The sequence below is a fragment of the Strix uralensis genome, chromosome 19 (assembly GCF_047716275.1).
Source record: "Strix uralensis isolate ZFMK-TIS-50842 chromosome 19, bStrUra1, whole genome shotgun sequence".
Classification (NCBI taxonomy): domain Eukaryota; kingdom Metazoa; phylum Chordata; class Aves; order Strigiformes; family Strigidae; genus Strix; species Strix uralensis.
The window spans coordinates 5,482,196-5,506,657 of NC_133990.1; the positions used below are offsets into that span (position 1 = coordinate 5,482,196).

General features: G+C 38.9%; 1 protein-coding gene across 2 annotated transcripts in view; it reads left to right on the forward strand.

The window, feature by feature from the left end:
* Positions 1–373: 373 nt before the first annotated feature.
* The window catches only part of COX10 (cytochrome c oxidase assembly factor heme A:farnesyltransferase COX10), a 105,617-nt gene continuing 81,528 nt past the window's right edge, over positions 374–24,462 (forward strand). Inside the window, exons 1-4 of one of the 2 annotated variants that reach the window (XM_074889134.1) lie at positions 374–488; positions 1,106–1,230; positions 2,901–3,225; positions 12,089–12,213. In XM_074889134.1, the coding sequence (XP_074745235.1) occupies positions 446–488; positions 1,106–1,230; positions 2,901–3,225; positions 12,089–12,213 (618 nt within the window). In that variant the 5' untranslated portion in view covers positions 374–445. Of the gene's footprint in view, positions 489–1,102; positions 1,231–2,900; positions 3,226–12,088; positions 12,214–24,462 lie in introns of both variants that reach the window. The other variant, XM_074889133.1, reaches the window with a different exon arrangement.

Genomic DNA, 24,462 nt, shown 5'->3' on the forward strand with positions numbered 1-24,462 from the left:
CTCCCCCCTGAACGCCTTCCCCTGGTATCACCCCCCAAACCTGAAACGCACCCAGCGGTTCTGCCCCTCGGGACTGGTTATGGCGTTACAGGGGACGCTCGGCGGGCAGCTGCTCCGGCACTCGCTCTGCAGGACCAACGCTCCCCCGCACCCCCACGGGGCTGCCTCTCCACGCACAATCCCGCCGCCCGGGGCCGCGAAGCGCTTCTCGCCCCCGTCGTCCAACCCCGGGCTGCGGCCTGGGCGTGTGGGACCACCCGGGACCACCCCCCCTTCCCCGCGGAACAGCCCCCGGCCCGGCCCGGCCGCTCCCGCCTCCCCGGTGACCCCCAGCCCCCGCCCCCGCCGCGAAGCGCCGACCCGGAAGGCGTTTAGAGGTCATGGCGGGCAAGATGGCGGCGCCCAGGCGGTGAGGGGAGAGGGCGGCGGGAGCAGCGCTGCGGCCATGAGCGCCGCCCGCCGCTGCAGCCCGCCCCGGGCGCTGGCAGGTACCGCCGCCCGCGGGTCGGCCAGGCCTCGGCCGGGTCTGGGGGTGCGAGGGGGCCGCGCCCGGCGCTGGGCGAGGCCGGTGGGGCGGGCAGGGCCGGGGTGGGGGCAGCGGCTGGGGCCGGGCCGGCCCTGGGGCTGCTCTGTAAAGTGATATCGGGAGCCTGTGTCCCCTGTATGGACCCTTCTGTGTAGGTGTCGTGTCACAGGGGTGTCCTCTTGATGCGTTTGACTTTGGTGCTGCCCTGTGTCAGCTCCTTCCTGTCACCGCTGTTTGTGCCATTTTGCCAAGACAATTTTGTTGATAGCATCTAGAGATAGTGATGGAGCAGTAAACTAAGAATGCATCTCTGGGGAGCTGAGAGATTTGAAAGAAAACCCCAAAACCATTAGGGCAAGCCTGTGCTTTCAGTTCTTTCATCTGGCACCTGCAAACATGTTTCTCCCCACCCGAGCAGCCCTGGTTCCCCTTTGCTGGGGTGTCTTGTGTCACAGCTGACAACAGACCCTGTGGTCTGAAATGGAAGCAAACTCAGTGGCAGGGAAGGAGCTGGAATCTAATGTTCTTTTTTTTCTTTTTTCTTTTTTTTTTCTTTTTTCTTTTTTTTCTTCTAAGTAGGATTATTTGTCTGGCACCTGAAGAACACTGGAAGACGGCAGATACCATGCCGCTTTGTGCAGCTATGCCGTGTAGCCAATGACAGATTGATTACATTTCAGTACTTCAACTTTCTCAAACGAATGGTAAGTCAGGGACTGTATTTATCCTATGTTTCTCATTCTTTAATTCCTTTTGTCTCATGTGATGAGTCAAAATGGAAGTTAGTTGATAAAAATAATATTTTTCTTATCAGCCAAGCTCAGGCAATTCCAAGCATCTCCTTTAGTGCACCGCATCAGGGTTAAGCACTTGGCATCTAAAACATCTGAGGTTGGAGGAAACCTGCTGTAGGAAGGACAGTGCCTTGTGTTGCAGTGTGTCCTCTACTTGACAGTGGATTTCTATGCCTTTGAAGTGGGATGCTCATTTCCTGTCAAGAAATGTGAAATGAAACGATTTCTAAAGTTATTACTTATAAAAAGGCTAATAAGAAAGTCAGATCTTGGCTGGCAGTCATACAAGTAGTAGATGGAGCTCACGTGTGGAGGTAGTGTGTTCTGACTGAAGAGTTAACCAGTAAATTTGAGTCAAAACTCCTGAGTTTGTTAACTTAATGGGTTACATTCTATAGTGTGTTGTTAGTTTTAGGTATTAAAAGAACTGTAATTATCATTCAAACCCTTGAGATTGTATCTTCTTTGAGCTGTTGTATCACGTATAAAAGGATGGTAGTAAAAGACATATGTTGCTCTTCCCTGAGTTGTGTCCTGTTCATTGTAATTTGGAGCTATATCTATGAAATATGGATAAGACTAAGGCTTATAGCTAACGACTGCTTTGACTGCAAGGAGTGTGTACATCTGTTGGTATTTTTTGAGCTTCAGTCCTGTACTAACACGTGAGGGGGGTCTCTTCCATGCTTCTGGGGATCACCGGTACTTCAGAAATTTTTTTTTTTTTTTGCTGTTGATTTGATCTGTATTTACATCACTCATTCAGAGTTTCATATCCCTCTTCCTCATTATAATTATTAATGTGTACTTTAAACCATGGTTAGTTGAAAGCTCAGTCTTACACCTGTCTCTTGTGGTTGAAATATATAGAATATTTTGGGAAAGAAAATAGAAAGATAGAAGCTAAATGCCCTTTTTCTTACTCTATGTTTAATTCTGTAAGAGCTCTAAAAGAGAGGAAACAACTGTCTCCTAACTTTCTGTTCAATATATGTTCATTTGAACTCCTGTTGAATGTTTGATGTTGTCTAGTTGATTAGCATAAAGTTTGGCATAAATAGTAATGGCCTAATGTGGGAGGTGATTTTATATCATAGGAGGTAGATTGTATTTTCTGGCATTTTTCGTTTGTTTTTTTTTTTTTTAACATCTTCAAGATGAAGAAAGTTTAGTGCTTGTATTTGGAGACTGGAGTTGTTATGAGCGTGTGTCTACCTCTGTTTAAAGGTGAATTGATCAAATCATATTATCTGGTGGTTTTGAATATGAATAAAGTAGAGTTTGCTGTTGAAGCTACAGGGAAGGAAGTAGTTTTATCTAGAAGCATTCTTCAAGCTGAAGTAAGCATTGTTGATGCAGTTGTGAGTTGGAAAGCTGCTGTCGTAGTATCTTATCCAACTTCAGAATATTTTTTGCATGTGAGAGGAGTGTTTGAAATTCAGGCTAACTTAGTGGTGTCATCATAGGAAGTAATTCTGCTAACAATAAGAATAGTATAGCAATAATATTGATGTTGTTAATAACCTGAGATGAGCAGAAATATCTTAACTATTCATCTTAACATTTCTCATCCTATTTAGTATGTAACACAATGCAACAAAGACCTCAGCCAACGAGCCAAACCTAAGTCAGATTCAGTTGCATCTCCTTTTCGTGAGCTTCGGCAATTGGATCAAGAAAAAAAGGTTATACACAAGATCAGACCAGTTTCACCTGTTCATCAACCTTTGTCTGAGACGTCAATCAGAAATGAGGTGAGAGAAATGAAGTCAGCGGCAGAAACTGAAGACTCAGTCACACCAGTAAGAGGAGAATCTAAAGAAGACAGACAGTGGAAAGAAATGAAGCTACAGCTGAATGATTTGCCAGGAATTTTGGCCCGCTTGTCCAAAATAAAGCTTACAGGTACTACTGGTCATTTTTTCACTTCTGTGCATCCTGCTTGATATCAGAATTCTTTAGCATGTTACTGGTACTGCGTAGGTTTTTGTGTGATAACTCCCTCTTTTACTGACACAAAGTACCTGGGTCAATTCCATCAAATGTGTTCAGGGAAAAATTGTTTTAAGGAAGCATTTAATGTTTTTCCCATAAATTTGTTTAAAAACAGTGAGGAGGAGCTTGCATCGTATCATTAGCTAGCTTTTGAGAATCGTAAGGGAGCGTTAGTACAAAAAATAAGGTGAAACTGGGTTAGGAAGTGAATTTTCAAGCATTGTATTAAGTATTTAAAGCCATCTTGCTTAAGTTTACCAATTTCTGTCTTTCTTACTTACCTTTCACTTTAGTACTGCTTATTGCGAGATTAGTATTAAAAGTACCAACAAAAGATAACTCAAATAATTTCCTATCTTATAAAGAAAAACGTTTGAGTGTGACCAATTAAACTTTCTAATGTAAGATATAATTTACTTTTCTAGTCAATGATAGCATTATATCTTCAAACCAGCAGTTTGTTAAGCAGTTGCCTCGTAACCTAACCATTTTCTCTTGTTCTAACAGTAATACTTAACAACTATAAATTACTTCTTTGCCAATAGGTAGTGCTATATATACTTTTATGTCTGAGGAAACTAATGGTCTGACCAGAACCTTACATCTTGTCTGTATCAGGGCCAAGAACAGAAATATAATTTCCTAAGTCCCTACTGTGGTGCTCTCTCCAGTGGGTGAAATAAATTCTTGATAATAAAACTGTTGTTCATTGCCATAACAATTTGTTATAATAAAAATCCTGAATTCGGTTTACTTTTTGCAACTTTTTGTCTTGCAATATATATGTTTTCATTGTTTGTTTCTCCATTTAAAAATTGTGCTGACCACATAGAGTGTACTATGGTCACCTGAATTTTTCTCTAATAAAGAGCCTTGTAGTTCTCAGTGTTGATGAGACATCTCATGTTTTGGACTTGGCAAAACTCACCTTGTCTCTATGTCCAAATGTTCTTCCTCGTTATTTCTAAAAAACCTCAAGGCGTTTATTTTGTGCTGGTAAAGAGTTGGGTTAGGAGACTTGAGGAATGAAAAGCATGTCTTCTCATACTTTACCATGTCACTTTTACATATTAGCCTTGGTAATTTCAAATTTAGGCATATAAACCTTTTACTAGCACATTCAGCAGTTATCAGTATTATTGTACTTCAGATTTGCAACAGCTTTGTGGCACATACAACCTCAACTATTGCCTCTTCTTTCTTTCTGTGTAATACAGGTCTTGCCTTTTTCTCCCCCATGCTGTTCAGTTTTAGTAATATTTTGTTTCTGTTGGCTCACTGTTGGTCACTTATAAGTGCTATATGAACAATTAGCTCTTCTGGCATGTTTTCAATTAGGTGATTTTATTTGAGTGGCTCTTTTATGTGAACTTGAAAGCTGTGCTAATTATGGGAGTAGAATAAATTTTAAAAAATCTCGGTAGATCCAGAAATGAAAAGTTAAAATGCCATGATTAAGTGACCAGAGAGAGACAGAAAAAATGCACTTTTAAGCACTTGAAGTGTGTGTTCTTATGTTTGCTGATATATTTGCTCAGTGTTAGTATCACTTGTGAGTATTACTGATGGTCCTCAAAACATAAGTGTCAAGACTGCAGCAAGATGGAAGAGTGTCTTTTTCTGGAAAAAATAAATTTTTGTAATACTTTTTTTTTGTGTGGCCTCAGTGTGTCTGCAAAACGTTTCAACAGCTTCTACTAGGCTCTTTTTTTTAAATGCAAAAGGCAATATTGACAGGCAAGCAAGTACCACTCTGATTTTAAAAGAGGGTGTTACTTGAAACCTGTAGAAGGCAAAGGTTACAGAATTTTATTCCCTTCAGGACTGTTGTGTTGTATGAGTCTGTTTTTTGACATGTGCTGTTTTTGATCCAAGGTGAGTGTAGGAAATTTTGTACCTGTTGAGAAGGTATAGAGATATAGAAAAAACCTTAACCTCTCTTCTTATTGTGATACAAAAGTAGGGAAGATGATCTGGGGTGGGGAGATTTTATTGGAAGTAGAAAGTGTAAAAGACTACATTGAATGAAGAGGGGTTTGTAGGAGGGGAGTTCGGTTGTTGGCCTTTATTGGTCATAGGATAGTGTAGGAGACAAGCAGGAAAAATACTGGGTAGTGTGCAGAGCAAGGAAAGAGAATTAGCGTTTTTTTCCAACTTGTGTAATCATTTAGACAAATTATATATTCTGTAAAGAGTAGGGTGGTGTGGTTCTTTGATTTTTTTTTTTTTTTTAAAGAAAAATAAATTATCTGAGGTCAGTTTTTAAGTTACAAATGACACACAACTCAATTCCTTTCACCCATGAAGTTCTGATAGATCTCATATCCTGTGTGGGTTTTTTGGCAGATTCTTTATTTATACTTTTTAGAGTATAAAATAACAAAAAAACAAACTCTGCATTATGCTAAAATGGGACTTCCTTATGCCCTTTTCTTTTCCCGCTGCTGAAGTAAAGAGAATGTTTGTTTGTATTCTGAACTGTAATTCACCTTTGAAAGGAAATGAGTTTAGTTATTACCATACCCTCCTGCTTCATGTAAACTGCAGCTCTTGTGACTCTGCCATTAGAAGCTCTGCCTTACCAACAGGAAAGGATTTTTGTTTATATTCTTTTGCCATAGAAAACAATTAGGGAACTTTTAATTACTTGTCGCATAATCTACCTTTTTGTGTTTGGTTTTCATCCTTTCCCTTCTCTGTGGTGTTCTCTGTTGGCTGCTGTCTGAACATCTGTATCTTACCATCCCGGCACATGGAAAGCTAATGCATCTGTCTGGTTAAGTTTTCAGAATTATAAATGTCATTGTTTTCAACTTTATCCTAAAGTTCATGTGTAGATGGAAATAGGAGAGAGAGATGCAAAGGTATGGTAACAGAATCATAGAATCGTAGAATCATAGGAGGAAATTCTAATAATTTCTAATGCAAACGCATTAAGAATTTCAGGTCATCTCATCTTCTTAAATTTAAATTCAAGTTTACATTTAAGTGATGTTTTCCCTGGTGATCCCAGATGAAAACTAAGATGAGCGGTATGCAAAAACACAGGAAAATTAAACTTCAGTTTTTAATTTGGAGGAAGCGTGATGATGAGATGATATGAAAAATGCTGGGTATTGTCATTAGATATTTCTCTGTGGGTTGGGATCATTTTGTCATTGTTGCTCTTGTAGTAAAGGATGTCTTGCACATTGGTCTTCTGGTGAGGACAACCAGCTCGATGTGTAGTACCTTATGTAGCACCTGTCTGAGAAGTAGATGTATCAACATGGGTCAGATGTAAACTTAATTTCTAAACTGCTGTAGAATTTTTAATCTAATTTGCAAGCTCATTGAGGAAGAGGGTGTGTCTTTAGCATGTCTCCATCTCTGCTGTGCCTGGAAGAGTTGAGTCCTGACTTCAGGCTACTGTTACACCGACCTCCTTCAGAAAGTCATACTAGCCCATGTGTTTCAACCATTTATCTACTTTCCTTTATCCTGTGTTTTAATATCCTACAGTTAACACTTTTATTTAGACTTTTGGTAGTATTTTCTTTAAATTACATTTTAATAGTCAACCCATTAAAGCATGAAGAACGTTGGTTTTCTGCTCTGATTACTGAAGACTTGTTTCAGATCTCACCAGAGCGGCTTCTGCACTTGGTATCTTCCTTTGGTGCAGTGTGTGCAGTATCCATGCAGAATCACTAGTACCTCAAAGGGACACTTCAGGAAGTCGTCTAATCTATCTTCCCTCAAGGCACGATCACCTTTAGGTATATCATTCCTGACTTGATGTTGCTTTTTCCATTCATAAAACCAACCAGGGAACCTGGGCAGTCTGCAGCAGTGAGTTACTGCCCTTACTGCTAAAAAGTTTCTCTGTGTCTAACAGAAACCCTACTTTGCTTCACTTAAAAGAAATCTAGAAACCTTCTCCAAGTAAGCTTATGTTTTGCTGTGCTTCTCTCATTGCAGATGTGAGATGTTGATTGGTTATATCTAGCTCTCGGGGAGTTCAACCCAGTATCCTATTAATGTTATGTAAGAAGAGTTGAGAGTAAATTACCTCTGGTTTTGTCACGGTCTCTGCCTTAGAGCTAAAACAGGCCAGCCTGAGGTGTTTACACATCTGTTAATATGGAGTAATTAGTCATTTTTAATAGAGTCATTCCAGATTTTACCATGGTCAGATCAGAATCAAACCTGTTGTGCTTTTTCCTCATCAAAGTGTAATGTGCACATTATGGACAGAATCACAAGACTGGTATAATCAATTCTCTGAGGAGGCCCATAAATTTTTTCAATATTTGTTTTTAAGGTAAAGATTTACATATAATTTTGAGGCCGTCTGATCATTAGGAACTCCTTCCACAGGAAGGAGGATGTGGACATTCTCCAGTCAGGTGCCAGAATTCCTTTAAAGACAGATTTAGAAGCAGCTATGCTTTAGTTTTCAATTTTTTTTTTTTAAATATGTGAATCTTTGCACAGAGAAGACATTTCATAAATTGGAATGGGAGGTTCTGGCTTGACGTAAGGGGAAAAAAAGTTTCACCATGAGGACAGTCAAACTTTGGAACAGGTTGCCCAGACATGATGTGAAATTTCCATCCTTGGAGATGACAAAGCCCGAAGGGATCAGGCCTGAATTCAGCATTGACCCTGCTGTGAGCAGGAGGCTGGACTTCATGATTGCCTGAGATCCCTTCCAATCCGAGTTACTCCGTGTTATGGCTAGACAATGTTAAAAACCTAGGAGTAAAGACTGCCAGCTAAACATTGTGCTTGGTTTCTACATCATGGACTTACTGACCTACATTTAAGATTTGCAGTGTGGACAGATATGATAATGAGCATTTTCAGTTTTGGAGACAACTAGAGGATTTTTTCATATGTCCCCTTTTAAGAAAATATTCCTGTCTTGTTTACTAGAAAACAGCTGGAATTTATTGGATGTATTGCTTACATGTGAATTTGTGCCTGTGCGTTAGCAATCCTCTAGCACAAAAGTGTTGAATTGGAAATTAGAAGCCTGAGACATTTGCTACTGACTTAGTGTCATCATGAACATCCTGCTTCATCTCTGTGTGTCTTCTGTATTTGTAAAATGAAGATATCCAGCTTTACATAATGACTCTTGAGTGTTACCAAATCGCTATGTAATGGAGCAACAATGACTAAATAAGGTGCCTGTGTTGTGTTTGTAGGCTAAAATTCTGGTAACAGCTGCTCTCGTAAAAAAAAATAATTTGCTTTAGTAGAGTTCCAGTATGTTTCTACTTTATTCTGGAATAATAACATTTATTATGGCATTTATTCTTTAAATGATAGCTTTAATATAGCCAGAAACTTTGACAAAGATTTATCACTACATATTTTTTAGTTTATTACTGATCTACATTTATTCTCAGTTCTAAATATATTTCATACACCTGTCAAAGTAGTTCTCATTTTGTGATTAACAGTAACTATTATCCTATCAAAAAACCAAAGTTTAATAATGGCAGCTTTCTGGCAATTTGTTTTCCGTGCTACGAGAAAAAAACTAATGAGAGAAATATAAACTATTATTACAGTTTATTTTTTGCAAAGCATTTTTAAAATTGTTTGATGGTTAAAAGAAATTATCTGCTCTGTTTGTAGTATTGCACTTGAATTTTATACGCTATGATGCAAAGACTTTTTTCAAATTATTGTCCCAAATTTAAGTTTGCTTCAGGGTTTTGGCCTTCTTTAGTGTGCAGGTTATAATCTGCAACAAAACTTAGATATGCCTGCGCCTAAAGAAATGTAAGTTTATAAAGGAAACATTGGTCCCTTGTGTAGCACTAATACTGATGCTTCATTTAGCTTTCCAGAAACCAAAGTGTGAAAACTCCAGACAGAAGATTCCATCAGCTTTTGGAAAGCTGGTTTCCTTCAAGGGTATACAAACGTTTGTGGTAAAACAGTGAAACTGTTTCTTAAAGTAGAAATGCATTTGCTTTTGTCCTTCCATACATACTGATACATCATCAGTACTCGAGGAGAAAGGAAATCTAAAGCTGAATTGGTTTGTTTTGGCTTTCTATGCTTCTATTTTGGCTTGGCTACTATTTAATAGGAGGTGAACAAAATCCGGCATAGTGATTCGCATGCTATAAATACAAATACAGGGTTCTATAAAGGCAGATCATGTTACAATGAAGCTGAAGAGGAATGTAAAGAATACATGAATGTGTTTTTATGATAGGAACATAATTCACTCTTTTGGTCACCAACCCATTAGCATTTTCTTTTTCATTTATATTGAAATGGGAGACAAATGTCCCCTGTTAATTTTTGTTAAAGCTAAAGATGTTTAAAAGACTGAAAATTAGGTGTAAGCTGAGATCGTAAGTTTAAATCCTGGCTTCTTTTGAAGAGCATATATAATGCCAACTCTCATCAACAAATCTTGAAAGGATCAATTCCATCTATTATGCAATAAGGTGAGGTTAATTTGGCCCCTAAAGCACTAAACTAACAGGGATTAAAAAACAAACAGAGTCAATGACCTCATTCCCTTGATGTGATCTCAATTAAATATACTTTTCCTCCATGAGGAAAGTAGAAGAGTAAATTATTGCTTCCACAGTAAAAGAAAATAAACTTCCCAATCCAAAGGGAACATTTTCTTATTTATCTTTAACGTGTTGCGTTTGAATTGCTGGGTGATGAGACAAGCAGGGAATGCCTTGAGTTCAGAGCACTGCCCAAACAACTAAAAATACCTGTTTCGGTGGGATAAGTGAGAGGATGTACTACAACCTTTTTTAATGAGATCCTGATAAGTCACACTGAAATGACTGGCTGAAATTAATCTGGAGAAATCAATGGGGACTTTAATTAGTGCTGTAGCTGTACAGTATTAGAATTTCTTTAAGGTCAGTGTAATGGTAATGTTACACTGACTGTTTGCCAATCTGCTTCACCTTTCTTCCTCAGTAAATGGGTTGGTGTTTTCCCATAATAAATTGATGTAAAGTGCTCTCTAAGATAAGTTTTAATTAAATTCTTGTCTAGAAGTGAACGTGTGATTTATTATGCAAAAAAATGAATGTAATCACTCTTAGAAATGCGAATGCCACTGTTCCGCTGTCATCTTTTCAGTGTATTTTTAACTCAGTTGTAAACCAATGCATTTCATCTTTTCTTGTGCATTCCACTAAGAAATATCCAAGAGTCCTGAAACCAAGATGCTGTTGTATTTATGTAATAAATGGGGTCCAGTCTTTCTGACGTGATCAGTACCTGCATGTCTGTTAGCCTGTCCAGTGAGGTTACAGAATCTGTGGTTATTTCACAGCTTCTCAGAGATAAGGCTCCATTGTAGATTCATTGTATTTTAGTAGCTGAAGGGGCCGCAGCGAGAGCCCCGTGTTGTCCTGGGGAATCCAAGCCAGGGGACTTACCTTGGCATTGGGCAGAGACCCTGATACAGCGCACTCACAGCCATCTGCACAACATCCTGTGAATCCATAACAAGGCTAAATAATCAGTGTTTATAATAATATCATATATATTATTATAATATATTCAGCTGCTAATGGATTTTTATGCTTAGAGCAAAGTTTTGATGAGCAGCAGATTTTCTTCACTGTCTTTTTAGGATTAAATCCTAAGGTTCCTATGCAGTTCTTAAAATGAGCACTTTGCATGTGCATCCATGCTGGCAGGTCTTTGCCATGACTTTTAGTTTGTCATCCTAAGTAATGCTGCTTAGTCGATAATCCAGGTATTTTCAGTCAGCAAAGGTTATTTATTTGTCATTTAACTTGAGATAAACAGGAGATTTTGTAGGAATCAGGAAGATAAGAACATTTTGATGCTTTGTTTTGAGCTAGCTGAGGTGTGGAACACTCAATTATATGCAGAATATAATTTAAATACTTTCTGTTTAATAACGATTAATTTCACATTGTAAGGTTCAAAGTCATGAGTAAGATATCCAGGAAGTGTGCTGACTTTTATAGTATAAGAAATTTTTCATGTCATACTATTTCTTGCCAAAAGTGAGGTTTGTAAGACCTATTATTTGGGTAATTACAATATTAGGATTGAGACTCATTTTAAGGATGTGATTTGCAGTACTGTACTAAAATTATAATTTTGGATGGCTGAACTGAAATGGATTTTTAAGCCACCTAAATTTTGAGGCCTTTAAGAGTTGCTGGGTCCATGTGATGGTGTGATTGTACCTTCTGTCTGAAGTGGGCATTTCCAATGGGAACAGTGTGAACTTACACAGTGAAGTTACTGGCTTCACCAGCTGTGGCCTACATGCCCTGAGTCTCTTTTTGACTCTCTGCACTGCTTAAGTTTCTGCTATAATTTGATATAATGTTTATGTCTCCATTTGGGACTTTTCTTACTGTTTTTCTTCCATGTCAGACTTTGCAATGGCATGTGAGTTACTGCAACAAACACATCTCCTGTACATGTTGCGTGAGGCAGTTTGATCCTTTAGCAAATTCATGAAATAGGGAATACACAGGCATAAGTCTTATTCTCACCTCTTCTACTAATGTGCTGATGCTTCTGGGTTTCTCATGTCATCCCTGACAGTTCTCCTCATCCTTGACTTCTTTATGTAGAGTAGTAGTATTAATTGTACATAGATCCTGGAGCTACTTTGATCCATAAAAGTACCAAAAAATTAATCCGCATAAGGGTGCTTACAGAGTTTAAAAACCTTAACTCTAGTGGTGTGTACAAAGGGGGCGGTTTCTTGTTGATGCTTTGAACTGTGCTCTCGCTTGTGTTGCAGCTCTGGTTGTAAGCACTGCGTCTGCTGGCTTTGCCATGGCCCCAGTCCCTTTTGACCTGACCTGTTTCCTGATCGCCTCCCTCGGAACTGGACTAGCGTCCTGTGCTGCCAACTCCATCAATCAGGTCAGTCCATCACTTCATCTGTACCGCAAACTGGTGTCATCCTGGCTTCTGAAATGCTGCCAAGGAGCATAAATGGATGGCTGGGAATGCTGCGCCTTCAGCTGCTGTGTGAGCTCTGAGCCGCTAAATCTGACACCGCAAAAGGAATATATGTCTGAGAATTAAAGTATAGTTGCTAGGCAGAGCGTGGAGTTGATGAGGTTTTAAGCTTCCCAATAATAATGTTTGTCTTGATAATACCAAGCCTGGGTCACTGGAAATGGCATAGGAAGAACTGTGTAATTAGAGTGTAAGAATAGCCATCGGGGCTCCAGCCTTATGGGCCTGGTTCTTCGGTTGTGTTAGTATATGTCCGTATCAGATTTGTCTAAAGAATGGTGCAGAGCACCTTTCTAAACATCTGTAGTGGGAATTCAGTGGGGTTTGTGTGCTTCTGTTCAGAGTAGTATCATGGTATCTCCTGCGCATCTACAAAAGGTACTGAAAATCTCCACTGTGTGGTAGCTGTTTCATGCTGGAGATGTTCCAGGTGCCTGAACTTGAGCTTCCTTGCATGTGTGAACACGCCTGCGGAGCTTGATGCTGGTCTCTCAGCTCTCCTGCAATCCAGCTGAGAAGCAAGGTTGCTGTTAGGCTCTTCCTAAGTCCCAAAGGAGAGCCTAACTAGTGAACGGGTAACAACACTTGTGGTGTTGAACAGAATTACAAAGCATAGTAGCCAAGTTGCTTTCAGTTGTAATATGGCCTGGCAAAAGAAGTGGCAGTAGTGGTGCCACCTTTGGTAGCGCTTTATGGTTTCAGCAATCACTTGGGAAATGGGGGAGGCTGAGTCCTGGCACCCCGCTAATGGAACAGGACATGGAGGTTTCCTGTGATCTACATCCTGGAGCCACCTTGCTTGAGTTGAGCTCTTTGATGTTTACACCTTGTAACACCTCAGCTGTAGGCACCCAGTGTGCTTTTTGAGATTGCACCCATAAACACGCACCTCGCTTGGACTGAAGTAAGTACAAGTTTTACTGTTTGTTTTCACTGAGCTTAAAATTAGGGTACACAGCTAATTTCGTGTCTGTTTCCCCTGCAAAATAGGAAGGATGCTGCATGATTTTTAGTTGCTTGGAAATATTTAGGTAGCCTACCTAACTTAGGTAGCCTTGAAAAATAATTTTAAGTCACACTATTTTCTGAACTATACATTTGGTTATCATGTGCATATTTTTCACATGAAGTCTGGGTAGAAAAGCTGTCATAACTAAGGTGAAGCTTTCTTGGTTTTGATATGGTTTTGGAGGTAATGCTTTTTTCTTCCTTTTTTTGCCTTTACTACAGTTTTTTTAATATTAATAATTCATTTTGTGACTTACCAATCCTTTGAAATATTTTCTGTCATGTTTACTTTCACCTTTGTGGATACTACTGGACTAAGAGGAGAATTAATTATTGCTTGTTTAGAGACACCTGTGCAACTTGACTTTCTTGAGATTTTGATAGATCTTCCTAGAGATGATATTCACACACAAGTAACTGGTATTCTTTGTCTTCAGCTTCCACATACTGCTCAGTGTTGTATTTTGCCTCAAAAGTAGCCACGTTTTAAAACCTTGCTTTTTAAAATCTTGAGATACTTAGGAGTACCAGGAATCCTGGGCCATAATTTGGAATTTGACACTGTTCAGGCTTGCTGGGATGGGAAAGCAAAGTTAGGAGTGCAGTAACTGTTTGCTTGGGCTCGTAATTCATTACTCACTCACTGCTATCTCACCATAGGAGCAGCTGTTAATATGCCCTTAAATAGAGAAGGTTACTCCAGCCTCACAATGTGTAAAACTGTCTTTCACACTTTTAGCTGAATGCTTTAAGTTTGCACACTCACTCGTGTTCAGCCACTTGCCTATGCAGACAGACCTTCAAGGCAGCTACTTTTATTAAGGAAAATAGAGAAGCAGAGTTGGTAACAAAGCAAAATAGAAGAGCTGAGGTCTATGACCTTGTTTATCAATGGATCCTTTCAACTGGTGAGTGTCCGTTTCTCAGTGTTGCTGGTGGTGCTGTGTCTGAATTGGCTGGGAATTTAATTTTCGATAAATACTTTAAGCTTGGGTATCTGTCTTGACCTTTGTGAAGGAGCACATTTGACTTGGAACTTCCTTTATTGCTACTTTGCTCTGTCCATTGCTCCCCATACACATCCTCTTCTCTGGCAGCTCATGACTCATGCTTCCCTTGTTGCTCCTTGCTATCCCTTAAGGACCTTTTTATATGATAACCGTCTTTCCGTTTCCCATATTGCTATAAATCTGTACATCTTTAAGGGCAACTCGTCTTTCCCACTCCTCATTTCCCTGATAAATCTGTGTTCACGATTTACAGTCCTCAAATATGTCGTGGGAAGGTAAAGTGTCGATTGTGTAAGATTCTTCCCCATGATTTAGGACAGGATGTGAGGAGCCTGGTCCTGTAAAAATGTAGCAGAGATTCCATAATATTCATGGAACTGTTGGTACAAACTTTTAACTGTTCAGATTCTGTGGTTTGGTTTGGTGTTTTTTTTTTTTTTCCTTCTCTTAACCACTTCATTTTAGCAATCTGGTAGAAGCTGAGGCCAGTTTACCCCCATTGAATTAAGTTGAATTAACTATTTAAGTTGAATTAACTACCGGGGAGGGAGCCAGGACTATGCTAAGTAATGCACAGAGACCAAGAAGTCGTGTTTTGTTTCTTTATGAAGTTGGTCTAAAGTAATCTTTTAATTATCACTTCCTCTCTTGATTTCAGATGGCTGTATGTCACAATTTAAACATTTTTTTTTTTTCCTAACCACAAGAGTTGGAAAGTCACAGAAATTGGCCAGAGTGGAGGCTCTTGCCCCACTTCACTGTGTTTAACAAGAAAGCAATAATAAAAGAAGATGAGTTGGCAACCCTGTATTTTTCCATTGTTCATAGAAGTACAATCTGGATATTTATCAAAGGCATGTATTTACAAACAAGTTTCACAACCTGTAAATGCTAAATACTAGCTGTACTTTCCAATGCAACTAGAAATAATGTATTTTTATGACAATTCTTTGAAATCGGATAACCTTTTTTTTTTTTTTTTTTTAAAATGACAGTGAAAAGGGTCTGTTTGAAAATAACCTGGAAAATACAGACAAAAAATACTTGAGCATAGGCTTGCATTAGGGGGAAACATGGTACCTGTTCTACAGCAAGGTTATTCTAGAAACATTTGTGTAGAAAATGTCAAGAAGAGTATCTTGGAATAATTTATGTTGCACAGTAGTTTGAGAGAAACAGAATCTTTCAGGCTGGTGGAAAATGTTATGAATTCTGGGGATCTGGATAAATATTGGAGGGTCCTTGGGCTTCCTGTAGAGTGTGTTGGGTCTGTGGGCTATAAGGGAGTAAACTCCTGCTGGAAGGTGCCAAAGAAAAGATAGTGTTTTATTTCTCTTGTCCTCTACCAGCAGTTCTGCCTCTGCCTCACCCCTTCCTATCACAATACTTCAGAGCTGTACTTCGCACCTAATCTAGCATTTTAGTGGCACACTAAGCCAGCGGTCCTGGGTCTCTTCCACATCACCCAACACTGTGTTATATCCTTCAGCCCTTCAGTATTGTACTACAACATGTCACCACTTTTCAGTACCACCTGCTAAAACTGCTTTCCTCTTTTTTTCCTCTTTTTTTCTAATGGCACTCTTCTTTTTTACATCATTGAAGTAACTTCAAATTATTTTGGACAGGTGTTCTTTATCGGTGTTCTCTCTCTTCAAAATAATCACTATTTTACAGAGGGTTTTAATTTAAAAAAAAAATCACTTAATGCATTTACCAAGGAATAGACTGAGACACATTTTTACTGTAACATTACTAAGCTAGACAAAACCACCAGAAAAATGTCATAATGAGAGATCAGTCATTAATTGCAGTTACTGTAAGGAAATGGAAATATGTTCTGGGGTTCATCTTGTAAACAGTGCATGTTAATCTTGGATAAAACGAAGAATTATTCCTAGCATATAACTTTTTTATACTGTCCACTTCCCTGACTCTCTCAGTGTTGTATTTTGGTATGGATACACAGAAAAATAATTTACCTTGGTGTTGTTCTTTACAAGTGACAAAAAAGAATAATCAAAACATTGTTGTTCTGATTGGTGAAGACTCAATTTTGTAACTTATTTTTTCCTATACTCATGCTGTCATAGAAACGGAGTGGGAGAAAATGATATTAAGTCAGTTGATAATCTTTTGCTTTTTTGTAGCTCTGGTTTTTGATGATTTTTGAAAGCTGACTCAAGTTTCAAGGAGTAGAGTCTTACATTTATATTATGGAGAAAACATGTCATTTTTGAGACTTCTAAGATACTAGCCTCTGATTTATGGAGAAGGAGATAAAACATGAAGAGATGTTTACAACACAATACACGGCATTAAAATGTTAAAGGAATCACATGCACATTTTATATGTCAAGTACATTCTTCTGTAACTGCAGCACGGTTAAGAAGTGGGAGAGAGCTATAAAGATGAAAGCAGGATGTTTAAAATGGTTTGAATTTAGTAACCGAGAGATAAAATGATGTGGTTGAATTTGACTGATGGTACCTTGAAAAGGAAGCAGACTGGACTGAATAGTTTAGCTGAAGTTAGAGAGCTGAAAACAAGAAATATAGTAAATATGTTAACCAGAATGAAGGAATAAATGTAAGAGCAGATATCATCCCTGTCCCTTCAGGGTCTGATCTGATGGCTGCGTTTTGCTCTTAATGTCATTCTCTCTTGACAGCCATGATCCTTTAGAAGTATAGCTGTAATGGGGGGAAGAGTGGGTTGGTGTTAAAATAATGGAGTGAAATTCAGGATCTGAGTTCAGTTGCCAGCCCGTGGACCCTGTGTGTGATCTTCTGTATTGAGACAAACTGTGATCGTCATTTGGATGCTGCAGGGACAGGCACCAAGCTAAATAAAGTCAAAATAGAGCAGCCTCTCCTCCAGTTTTTAATCCACTTACTATCTCTATGCAGCCAGAAGGATAGCTGTAGTCTTCACCTTTTATGGTATTTTGCTGTTCTGAAGTTACTTGATTGCCCAGTACTCACAAAACAACTTTTAAAAAATGCTGAAAAGTAATACGCCTACTTAGATAAGCAAACATTAACCCATCTTCCACAGAAGGGTCAACTGGAGCTTACAAACACAGCAACATTTTGAAATCTTCATCGTGCCTCCGTTGCCTGTAGGTGAAGCTGTGGTTTGCTGTACTGATGGTCTGAACTCAACTTCTTTTACAGTTGTTTTTGCAAATATGGGTTAATCAGCAGTGCTTGGACTCCAAGGAATAAAACAGGCAAATTGATCCAATGTGGATAAACAATTCATACCATAATGGCCAAGCAGCAATGTCATCAGTTGTAATCATGCTAATGTGCTTCTATTCCAGTGCTCAGTCATAACGAACTGATGTTTGTTGTGTATTTGTAGTTTTCTAAACTATCTGATGTTTAAGGTCATGTAACAGATGAAAAGAGTAGGAAAAACTTAAGTTTGAGGGTGTTTTGAATTTTGAAGTAAATGTTATGAAAGAATGTGTTGCACTGATTGTCAGAAGTCCAACACCTTGTTCTTCCTTAAAGATATATTGGCTGTAACTGTTTTAGCTTGCTGGGCCAGTAAAAATTGTAATTCATTTTTCAAGGAGGGAAAAAACCCATGAGGAATTAGTTATTGTGAACACCTGCATCATTGGGAGGAGGAGGGTGGTAGGGAGATGTGCTGCCAGCTTCCATGGCAGAGCAGAGTCTTCTCCTTATCAACTCCACATTTAATTTCAAGGTTGTCAAGCAGTAACAATGATGATTTTATGTGTATGAGATGCAGCATAGGAAGTATTAACTCAACGCTTCTTTCCCTTGTTGCCCCCTGCCCCATCAAACAGCTTTTGTGAGTGAGAAGGAACCTGAGAGGTTTGTATGTGGTTGGGTCCCACCTATCTTGTGAGCACGGAGGTTTTTTACGTATATCTTCTTTTGTTTCTGCAAGTTTTATAAATACTCTGGTTTTTGCTTGATCAGAGGCCCTGCAATACTACTTGTTTCTCCATTTCCCCATTTGAGAGATGTTTAATACAGAGATTTTGATCATAGAAGTAAAAATGGTTCACGTTGGACTATGAGACCCCAAGTAAACTGTTTGCTTTCTGTGGCTGTGAAAAATACTGTAAAGCGATGGGACATTAGTAGCTGTGTTCCTTTCTGAGAGTACAGCTATGGTTTCTCAGCAAATCCATAGAGAAATCTGTTATAAGGATTGAAGCAATAGAAAAAAAAAATAAGGGTTAAACTAATATGCAGAAAGGGGTGTTTAGTGAGAGATGCTTGGATTCGTGAAGAAGTGGAAAAGAAAAGTAGCAGGAGTCTGGTAGTCCCTCAGACCCCTTTCTCTTTATTTCAGTCAAGAAATTAAACACGAAAGAACAGCAAGAGTTCTTTTATATTCCCTCAAATCAAGTGTGTTTTTTGGTGTTATCTCATCATGCCTAAACTTTTCCTACCAAATACATGATTTATTGAATGTCTGAAAGCATGTGGTTGGAACTTTTTATTCTGATGCTAACGTTATTAATATACTCTCATTCAGGCCCAAGTCGGAGGCGATGACCTCTGTCAGATCATCCAGCCCACCTCCACTTGATGCAAGAGGTTTTTCCCAAGTAATCTCACAGTCCTGCTTGTCCACTTTTTGATAGCTCTGAAAATTTATTTTTTTTCTTCTTCCTCTAGCAGATTACTACACTGCCATGTTTGAATGAGAGAACTTGTTTTAAATGCCAACAAGGTTTGTTCCATACAGTGTATTTGAAAAATCAGATAGTTGAATGATTAGCTTAAAGTGATTTAGAAAGAGCCTAAAATGACTTTTGAAGGTTTTGGGTTTCCAAATCAAAATATTTCATGCCTCGCTAATAGCACCTTTCCCTTCCTGCGTGCATCCTGAATGAGCCCGCTGGCAGGCACTTACCCTTTTTCGGCTGGAAATGGAGAGGGAGTCAATCAGCCCGCACTCCTGGTTGTTCATTTGAGATTAACACCTGATGCATCTCTGTCTCTCTCTGAAGTCCCCTTTGTTTTGACTGAGCAGATTGCCTGCAGCAGGCGGCCTTGCCTTTCATCTGCCCCCCCCGGCGATCAAAAGATTGTCAGGAGTGGTTATTAAAACCTGGTGTTTAACTCTGGAGTACAGGACTGTCAGTGTTGGAGGCAGCCTGTGATGTAATTTACAGTATATAATAAATATAAGAGAAGTGCAACACTGGAAGTCTATCTTGTGCTCTAAAGTGTGCTGATATATGCTGCTTTGATATTTTAACTGCTAGGCAACCTTCATTAGTGGTCACTGAGGATCATAACTTACGGCTCTGTCAGATGATTCATAATTGCAACAGTTAGATCAAGTTAGTGTGTAGGAATCCTTGATATCGAGTAGGAATGGCTCAGCTTGTGAAGATGTATTTCATGAGCAGTGAAAATGATGAGCACTAATGAGAACCAACCTCTGAAGGACCGATAAATTTTGAATGCAGAGATTATCTTTGCAAAGCATAAATTATTTGACCTACAACTGAAACTTGATAAAGGATCTTGGAAAAATATTATAAATTAATGCATACCGTTGTTGGAAGAAATTCTCTTTCCTCGTGTATATTGTGTGAGTATGGTATGTGAAGAGTCTTCGAAAGAAAGTAATGGTTTCCCATAGCCCTGGAGGGAGGGGCACTTAGACCCCAGTCACCAAAGTGTGATGTTCAACAAAGACAATGAAAATAAATAAAACAGCATCCTTTTTTAGTACTTTGCCCCCCTCTGTGCCATTCATTATTAGCATAGAGCTTCAGATTTTAGAGGAGTTTAAAATCAAAATGTTTTGATTTGATTCTTTCTCTTATGTTACATTTTGTATATATTAAAATCCAACAAAAAAAAATAAAGAGCAAATAAGAAGTTACATGTAATCTTGTGCCCCTTCTTTATGGATCGTCATGCTTCCTGATTCGATACAGAAACTTTTTCTGTAGATGCACAGAATAAGCACATCCCATTGTTTGTTACTTAGTGAACAGGGCAATCAGTGTAAGTATTGGCTGCACACTTTCTCCCTCTGGTTGCATTTGTTGATGAGCAGCTTATGTCCTAAACGAACACCAGAAAGTGGATAGTAAAAGGGATTTTATGGAGAAAATGTGGCTGCAGGCACTGCAGCCTCCTCCTCACTGGCAGAACAGCACAAGGGAAGCAGCCCTGCAGTCCTGTGTTTTCTTTCTCCCCAGCTGAAAGTGCCCTTTCAGCCGCATAGGCTTTGGTGGTAGATATGGTCTGAGAGCAAATACGGAGAAAATTCCTGTTGTTATTCTGAAATATAAGTTTGACGGACAGGAACTTTCAGGTGGTAACTGCAGAAACTGCTTAACTTCTGTGTGTACATGAATCCTCCAAGATGATGCATTTTGATGCTACAGGAAGTGTTGTCTCATTAGCACCACACTAAAAGGTTCTCTGGAGATACTGGGGGCAAGTGAGGTAGGGGAAAAAGGAAGAGATAATTTACCAGATGATTAATTGTCAGGAATACTTCAGTGGTGTGGGGTTCCCTTTAGATCCAATGCCAGATTTCCCCTGGAAACCCTGATCACAGGCAGAACAAAGGAATTTCAAAGGACTGAAATGATGGAATGTGGAGCGAGCACTAGACAAAAGGGAAAACCTAGTACTTAATAAGATTTATCTGGCCTTTTGATCCATAGGGGTATTGCCTTTCTAAGCTTAGAAAAGGAAAAGTGAAAATAACTAGTTGGTATTTTTTTGTTAGTCTTTAAATACATGTATTTAATGTTTTCCAAATAACTGAGAATTTCTTAAGCAATGCAAGTATTAAATTCTAATGTTATTAGATAATTAGTGAAATGTTGTTTTCTTTTTGTAATTTAAATGGTGTTATATTCCTTCTGTTTATTGCTTTGAGTTAGACTCCTGACAGTTTCAAAAGCGGCAATCCAGTACCTCATGTACTGTGCTGTACAAAAAATAATGAGTATACGGTGAAGAATGACTCACAAGGGTTAAGGAAAATTATTTCCTGGTTCCCTGAAACAGCCTACCAATACCATTCCTTTAGGGAATAGCTCATTGAAACACAAACCCAGGGCATTCTAACAATCCCTTTCCTTTTGAATTAGTTTAGGGTTTTCTCTTTCCATTGTTAAAAAATACTACGTATGTGCCATGAGTTCAGATTCTACTTTGTCTTCATAATGTCGGATAGGATTTATGTGCAGTAAAATGGAGTAAAAGTCCTCTTTACTTGATTTTGCATGACTATTTTTGCTGTTAATACAGACTTTTGTCTTTCTTCCACGCTTGAGTTAACAACTGTGGCCATGAAGAGTGGACCTAGCTAGCAGAGAGCTGATCATGCTTTGCAGCTAGCGTTGGCAAAGCAAGCAGGGCTGGAGCAAGCACTCGTGATGTTCTTGTTTGTGTGGGCTGCAAGATGTTAATTTACCTTATGTGGCTTTTGACTTACTTTTTCCAAAGCTGCAAGATTTTACAGTAAAGCCTAGTGCAAAATTGGTTCTGCTGACCTGCTCTGCCGGAGCTCAGTAGTGGATGTCCCAAGGGAATCATCTATTTCTCTGTTGAGGCTAAGTAGAGAGAAGGAAGAAGAGAGACCTCTAGGTTATGAGGAAAGGGATGAGGAGGCTCTTGGCACACCTTTTCCTAGGAAAGAGTGAAGTAGCAAGTGCTATGGATGCTCCCCACTGAAAGTGGAAAGGATCCTTCCTGTCCTGCTACAACTGCTGTGACTGTGAGGGTGAAGATACGTAGTGTTTTATTAACAGTGAAATTCTTGTTTTCTAGGGACTTTTCATGTGGGGAAGCTCAGAGTAACTGTATTTCAGGTTTCTATATCAGTCTGATGTAAGCAGATGCATATATAGTGCATGTTTGGATGAATGTCTCTGTAGCCCATGCAATAACTAATACTAGAAAGTCTGATGACAGTGTCATATGAAGTGCTTAATTATTTCAACTCTTCTTTCCTTGGCCATATTGATCCTTTTTTATTATCTTTATATTGAATTTAACTGTCCTGGTAGTTTGACACATAAATTGCAGTGACATAATTCTTTTGATTTTTTTCCTTCAAACTCCATAAGTAGTTTGTTGGAAAAGTGTTTCTAGGATTGTCAGGGTGGCAGGTCACTGAGAGCGTGATAAAGTGCTCTCTGACAGAAGTGATGTACCAATAGGTGGGTTTGGTTCCAGTTTTGAAAACTCCCGTCATATGTAATAGCAGTCATCTGCTCCTGTCTCAGTGCCATGGCATTTAAACATTAAATTTTTGAGGGCACCATAACAGGTCTTTAAAGCGGAGTCTGTTGATCACAGCAGATACAAGTTATGGAAGATCCTTCCCTTCATATGTATGGTGGTAGCACAGAATTTTATTATTTAACATCTGTATTGCAATAGTGTCTTGAGAGTCTGGTGATTTTCCAGAGTAAGAAGGTAATGATGTGTGTCCTACAGAGTTTGCAGTCTGGCAAGTTACAGACTGTGAAAGTGTGTGGGTTTGCCTTTAAAAACCAAAACACTTCTCTGAGTCACATACTTTAGTTTTTCAGGGGAGCATAGAGGAAAGAATGAAAAGCAAGTTGGTTAGTCTGTAGAAATCAAAGAAGGTAGTTATTGTCATGAGAGATGTAGCCTTGAATGGAAACAGGCTGCATTACGCATGTAAGAACTCAAGGACCATCCATCTTCTTTCTGGACGTGACTTAACTGAACCTTGGAAGTGCTGGAGGAAGTATTAAGGTTTGTCAAAGCCTGTGTTTGTTGGTAAGGCTACCTACTAGCGTTAGCCTAGAGTTTACTAAAAATCAACACATGTCACATCCTAGAAGAAACAAGAAATTCATTGAGGCTTGATTTATGCTGGTTAAAATTCTTACTCATAAAATGCTTTTTAATTTCTCCCTATATTTCTGCTCACGGACTGGGTTGGGTGTTGCTCTAGGCACTAGCAAGGTATGTTGCTTGATTCTTGGAAACATGCCTACGCTGTGCAACAGGTTTCCAATATGCGATCTGCCTCATTTATTGTAGGATGAGCACACGTGGCATGTACAATATTGATGTTGCCAACTTTTGGGGCGTTTGTCAGTTGTCCTAAAAAGATCTCTTCTACCCAGAGTTGCTGACGGTCGGATTTTTTGTTTTAAAATTTGTCATGCTTTAAGTAGATGAGCATCTGACACGTTCCTTGGGAAGGTGTAGAATATATATATATATATTTAGTGCCCCACAATTCCTTGAATTTTGGTGGGAAACAGCCGTCCAAATTGCACCAAAAATTCAGCAGTATCCCCAGTGGGATTGTAACACTGGTATGAATAGAAAGCTGTAGTAAATTCTTTTAAAAAATTTTTATTTGTAGTGTCAAATAGCCATTTGCCACTAAGTGACTTTTTAAGAGGATTCTAAGCGTAAGCTGTTTAATGAACGAGTAAACCACAGCTCTGGGCAGTAATCCATTTCTTCTGGTTTTTGTGAGATCTGTATGGAAACTGGAGGAGGTTAGTTTTCAATACCAAAATCATTAGGTGCATCATCCTGATTAAAAAGCACAAGGCATGTTGGAAGTATCATTAAACTAGGACAAGAAATAGAATGGGACACGTGGCTGGAGCAGCTTAATAATATAAGCTTTGACTTTAAACCAAACATGTTTCCAAATCTCTGAGGTTTGGTATTCTCAGGTCACTAAAGGCTAACTTTGTCTGTATCTGTACAGATTATGTAAATTTTTGAAGTAAAACAGACTTCTAGAAGATGAAAATCTGTCCTATAATCCTTCTTTTAAGACTTCTTTCTTATTACGGTCGCGATTTATGTTGATGCTCCTAATACAGACATGACAATCCATTTTAACTTCAGAGACTATCATAAAGGTGATGGCATTTGAAAGCAGGCTGAATAGTTCAGCTTCAAATTAATTTTTATGTTCTGAAATTAGATACTTTTAAAAATAGTAACCTTTTACAAGATGCATTAAGACTTAGGATGCTGTGTGTTTATTAAAGGGCAATAAAAGAAAAATATTATCTTTTGAAGGGCATCCTTTATAAAAATGTTTATCTGAAATGACCTTAGACAGCAAGGGAATTGAATTGGAAATAGAAAACAAAGTTGT